Source organism: Equus caballus, chromosome 25 (genome assembly GCF_041296265.1).
Source record: "Equus caballus isolate H_3958 breed thoroughbred chromosome 25, TB-T2T, whole genome shotgun sequence".
Classification (NCBI taxonomy): domain Eukaryota; kingdom Metazoa; phylum Chordata; class Mammalia; order Perissodactyla; family Equidae; genus Equus; species Equus caballus.
In genome coordinates, this window is record NC_091708.1 from 12,468,161 (window position 1) to 12,474,160 (window position 6,000).

At 49.0% G+C, this 6,000-nt stretch overlaps 1 protein-coding gene across 1 annotated transcript; it reads left to right on the top strand.

Moving 5' to 3' along the window:
• Positions 1–3,354: 3,354 nt before the first annotated feature.
• On the top strand, positions 3,355–4,314 carry OR13C7M (olfactory receptor family 13 subfamily C member 7M). Its single transcript, NM_001391219.1, has one exon. The coding sequence runs from the start codon at positions 3,355–3,357 to the stop codon at positions 4,312–4,314; it is 960 nt and encodes a 319-aa protein (NP_001378148.1).
• Positions 4,315–6,000: the final 1,686 nt, after the last annotated feature.

The following is a 6,000-nucleotide window of genomic DNA, read 5'->3' on the forward strand; positions in this document are numbered from 1 at the left end:
GAGGGGGGAGTCGGGGAGGGGCCAAGGGAGGGGCAGGGGGGTGGGCCAATGGAGGGCTGGGGTTAGGGGGAAGGAGAAGAAGGGAGGGCCTGGGTGGGGGAGGGGGGGAGGGAGGGAGGAGGGGGAGGCAGGGCTGAGGGATGGCAGACAGGGGGCAGAGCAGGTTGCCTCAAGAGGCCTAATTCTAGGAGTTGAAAATTTAGAGGGAGAGTATGTCTTTCACTCAGACCCCCCAAAACCACTGCATAAGCACAGACTTGGCTTGATGCGGCTTTGCAAGGCACAGGAGAAAAGACTTGGTGATCTGAGTGAGTTACTTACCAGCAGGCTGTTGGATTGTTAAAGAGATTATGATGTTCACAGAGATGGAAGGCAAGGAGGGAGGGAGGGAGGGAGGAAAACATGAGGGAAGAAGAGAGGCAGCAGGCAGCAAACCTCCTCCAGTGCCTTCTGCATAATTGGATCTTGAGGATGTTATCCCAGAAGAATACAGTGTCTAAACTGAGTACCACTCACTTTCCAAACTTTAAATGACTTCAGGGACTAAAACAGTCCCAAAGAATAAACTGGGATTTAAATTACCTTCTAAGGATGATGGCTAGTCCCTCGGAGATTGTGCCCTGAGCGCACAAAGCAGGTGGATCAGAGAGGACGGCTGGACCCTTCACCTGTCACATTCTGAACCCTCCTGGCACCTCAGACTCAGGGTCACTATTTCTGATGTGTGTCCTCTTCCCAACCCTTAGGAAGTGGATCATTCTTGCTCATCATGTTTCTCATACAGGTAAGTCCAGGTTTTGATCATACCAAAATTTTCGTTGTCACAGCCACATTTCTTCCGTCAGACTTGATTAGAGTGGAACGGGGGCTTGAGAAGGGGAGATAGGAAGCCCTGCCATTGGTACGACGTTCTTCTCACGGGTCAAGTAGATCCATCAAACCGCAAGAGTCTCCAAGATCTCTGGCCTCGCCCGCTGTGTGCTGAGGGGAAAGGGCTTGCCCGGGGCCACGCAGCTCGTAGTCTTCCCCTGCAGCTTTCCCTCCTCGGTTAAAACTGGGGGCTCTTTCTCCTTCTGAAGTTACGAATCCCAAGTCCAGCAATAATAACAAGTCATGTTTCTGGTTGTGATGACACGGAGGGATAATTTTCTTCACATGATCCAGGTTCTTGGGAGAGACTGGAGGGCTGGCTGACACAGAATGACAACCCCGCCGGGGCTGCTCCAGCACACACACCGCAGGCAGCCATCTGTGCCAGGCACCTGAGCCATCCCTAAGCTGGGGGCGGTTCTCAGTACTGACCAGCCTTTGTAGCCAATTCCTGGATGGTACATTTGCTTCTAAGAGATGGATTGATTGTTTTAAGGCCCTGGGAGAAAAGGGGAGACTGATCCTTGTTTATCTTCATGCTGAAGCCAAGCTATTTCTGGATATTTGGGGGGGTGGTCTGGGGAGCAGGGATTCAAGTTGCAAAGGAGCAGATTTCAGCTCAATATCGAAGGGGAACTACTTTAAAGTGCAGTGAGCCTGGCTAGGAGGCTCATCACAGCACCGCACATCCCTCAGGGAGTCAGGTCCAGGCGGGGTCACCGTGAGAAGGGCAGGAAGGGGCTTTCTGCATTGGAAAGGGAGCGCATTGCCAAATAGACCCTAACGCCTATTGTCACTAGCATTAGAACGATTATAGGGATGGTAATGATGATGATGATGGTGGTGGTGATGTAATTACTTGTCTGTATAATTATTCTCCCCTCCTCCTTCCACCCCTCCTCCCCCACTCCGTTAGATTTTGAGTCAGGGGCTCTGCCCCTCATTGCTGTGTTCCTAGCACCTAGAATTATACCCATCCCAGAGCAGACGCTCAGTAAATGTCTGCCCAGCTGACCTGAATTATGACGGCACTGACTCGGTAACAGCTCTAATGCTGGGCACCAGCAGAGGAGCGGCTCAGAGCTCCCCAGGCAGGAAGCGCCCTGCACAACTGAGGAAGGCCTGATTATTGAAAGATAGGTCTCTGGGACGAGAATTTCAGATACAGAGCAAATGAAACTGAATGCCCAACACCCTCACGATTGCCAACAAGTTTTTTACTGGTCCAGAATAACTCCCAGTTCACGGAACACTTAGACGTCTGAGGAGAGATGCAAGCTTCCCAGCAGGTAGCGCTGGCAGAGCAGGACTGTGTGCAGAGTCTCAGAGAAGCCAGCGCCTCTGGTGCAGGCAGGTGGAGGGTGAAGAGGGGATATTCAGCCAGAACTCTCCTTCCACGTGGCCACGGTGCACAAACGGCGCACGAGCTGCCCCAATGTACCAAAGGATCACAGGCTGCTAAGACCTTGGCACTGCAGTCGGCCAATTCTCTCAGGAGGTGACGCCAGGGCACAGGAGCCCTTGGCTCCCACCTGCCCCAAGGACAGGGACACTCGAGTTCCTGTTGGTTTTCATTTATATTGTCTTGACTCCTGTGTGCCATATGCTTTTTTAATGTGTTCCAGATGTCCAATATTTGCGAAATTATTTGTAAAAATGATTTACAGACTGGGGTTATGTCACCTTCCTTCAGAGTGGATTTGTGTTTGCTTCTGTTAGATATTGGAGAGCACGGAAAATCTGAGACTGCCTCAATCCAATCTCAGGGCTTGAGAAGGCTTGAAGCTGAGCTCCAGCACCTGGAAATGCGTGTTTCCTCCTGATTCACTCTTATTCCTATGGCACTGCCTTTGGGGTCCCCTCCCAAAGGGAGGAGGTTTGGTTAGGGGCACCTTCATAATGGCCTTGCTGCCCACCTCCAGGCTGTCTGTAGTGCTTCTTGGACTCTCAGTGCCACCTCCAGAAGCTGCAAATGCCCCAGTGGAAACCTACCTTCAAATGCTGCTCTTACTTCTCCGAGTCCCTCTTATTCCCAGAATTGTGACCCTATGATTCCTCATTGTCTTATTACCTTGCAAATGCATTACACAAATGTTTTATATAGTTTGTCCAGTTTTTCTAATTGTCATCTGCAGGAGAGTTAGTCCAAATTAACTCGTTCATTCTTCCTGGAAGAAGTTAAATATTTTAAACAGTTTAGAACATGCAAGAATTCAAGGAATATTGAAAACATGACGCACAGAAACTGCTACAGGGCAAACTTCAGCTAATGCTACAAGATATATATGGGGAAAATGGGGCTACAAGAATAGGCTATAAGCACAATATATTTACCTAGAATCCCATAGATCGACCAAATCGTCAGAGCTGTTCTTCAGTTGCTCAGCAGGGTGGGGTTTTGCCCGGCTGCCCAGGCACTTTTGGAGTCAGAGAGTGTGGAGGTTGACCTCAGATAGCTCCTGCAGGTGACAGAGCAGATGCACCATGGATAGGTCCAATCAGACTTCCCCCATGGTGGGGTTCATTCTCCTGGGCCTCTCAGCCCACCCAGGGCTGGAGAAAATGTTCTTTGTGCTCATCCTGCTGATGTACCTGGTGGTCCTGCTGGGCAACGGGGTCCTCATGCTGGTGACCACCCTTGACTCCCACCTGCACACGCCAATGTACTTCTTCCTGGGGAACCTCTCCTTCCTGGACATCTGCTACACAACCTCCTCAGTCCCCCTCATTCTCAACAGCTTTCTGACCCCCAGGAAAACCATCTCCTTCTCAGGCTGTGCTGTGCAGATGTTTCTCTCTTTTGCCATGGGAGCCACAGAGTGTGTGCTCCTGAGCATGATGGCATTTGATCGCTATGTGGCCATCTGCAACCCCCTTAGATACCCCGTGATCATGAGCAAGGCTGTCTATGTGCCCATGGCCATCAGCTCATGGGCAGCTGGTCTCACCACCTCTATAGTTCAAACATCGCAGGCCATGAGGCTGCCGTTCTGTGGGGACAACATCATCAACCACTTCACCTGTGAGATCTTGGCTGTCCTGAAGTTGGCCTGTGCTGACATTTCCATCAATGTGATCAGCATGGTTGTGGCCAACGTGATCTTCCTTGCAATCCCAGTCCTGTTCATTTTTGTCTCCTACATGTTCATCATTGCTACCATCCTGTGGATCCCCTCAGCTGAGGGGAGGAAAAAGGCCTTCTCCACCTGCTCTGCCCACCTCACAGTCGTGGTCGTCTTCTATGGGACCATCCTCTTCATGTATGGGAAGCCTAAGGCCAAGGACCCGCTGGGGGCAGACAAACAGGACCTTTCAGACAAACTCATTTCCCTCTTCTATGGGGTGGTGACCCCCATGCTCAACCCCGTCATCTACAGCCTGAGGAACAAGGACGTGAAGGCTGCTATGAAGAAGCTGATACATCAGAAACACCTAACTGAGTGACTATCACAGATTCCCAGATTGCCAGAGTGTAAGACCTCTGAACTCCTCATTGAACTTGTGGGGAAATGGTAACCCAGGGGAGTCCTCGGGCTGTCAGTGGAAAGAGCCTTTTCATTTCTGGCACTGTTGTTTAGTTTCTTGGCTTCACACAGAACCACACTGTATCATATCATAGCTATATTTTGCTGCCCAAACCTTGAATCCTCTGATACCAGAATTTTATGGCTATCCAAAGAGTTACAGATGTGGTCAAAAGAGACAAACAAACAAACAGAAATGTTAGTGGTCCTGGGACCTTAGAGTATCTTGTTTTTCCCTGTGTAGAACTACTGTTTGCTCTGTTCTGCTTTGGTCTCATCCCAGAGACCTTTGCTCTACCAGATTAGGGATAAATTGGAAAATGTCATCTGTTTCAACACACAATAGTGATCCTTAGCACTGTGGCAGGACTTCCGCTCAAATCTTAGCATTAGAAACAGTGGGACTTATCTTGAGCAGCTGCTCTGTTTTGATCTAATGGACACTAAGAATCTCATCATTTATCATGTTCTCCTCTTTATTGTCGCTGCAGGGAAGTGCAGAGGCAGACGTGCCAGCCCACTGCAGCAGTCGTGGAGTGCTGCACGGCTGGGCACCTGCAGCTCCCAAGGTTCTGTCCATGAAACAAGCCTGGCATATGGATAGTAGTTACGTAGCACACACTCCAGGAATGTGCCGCATGGTGATGAAACCCCAAAAAAGATTGTCAGGAAGCAAATGCAAACATTATTCTCAAGCCCAGAACTAACAAGAGGCACAGTACCAGGGACTCCCTCCCATCTGTGGCTGCATAAACTGTCCACATAGCTGTGGCTGAAATCAAAGGTAGATTGAGAAATTAAGAAGTGAGATACCATAGAATTTGCTAGTTATGGTTATATCCATAGAGCCAAGCTCATGTCACATCCTAAAGATGTCATAGAGCTTGCCATATCAACATTCCCTTCTAAAGGGCACAGTCCCACCTTCAGCCCAGTGAGAATTTCAGTAATCCTGCAGGCCATCATTCACTGGACCAGAGCAACTGACCCCTGAGGAGTTAATCCATAGATTTGAAGGTAATGTGCCTGACTGAAGCAAAAGGATGAACTGGGCTAATTATATTTGTCTTTCAGGAATTTGGAATTGGGAAATAGAGAGACTGCATCAGTTTAGTGAGACCCAAATCAGAAATGATCCATCAAAGAATCCATGAGGTAGGGTTGAAGTTATGGTCGTGGAGTGGGAAGCAAAGCCATGAGTTAGCAGATGAAGCCCATTAGAAGAGAGAAAAGAAAGAAACAGATGTAGAAAGTGTTTTTCTTACTAATTGAGGAGATTCAGAAGGTAAATGCACAAACTCTGCTTCTGAGTTCCCTGGAGCTTCCTGCTATCAAGAACACTCTCCATCTCTACAATCCTTTAGCCTTGCTCCGCTAAGAATCCTGCTCTTTGATTTATATGATTCCACCAGTTGCTCCAAATGCATCTTTATTTAGAACCACCACAACAATAAAACTTTCCTCAAGCCAGCTTAGGTGGGTCTTATAACCAAAAGAACAAAACTAAACTAGATCGGGGTGAGGGTTCATTGAGAGGCAGCTGCTCATGACCAGTCTTGGCCCTAGGTTCAGAAACTAGCAGGCTTCTTGGTGGACCCCACTGGGG

Excerpts from the sequence above, each read along its gene's own strand:
- OR13C7M (NM_001391219.1), top strand. The coding sequence starts at position 3,355 with ATGGATAGGTCCAATCAGACTTCCCCCATGGTGGGGTTCATTCTCCTG.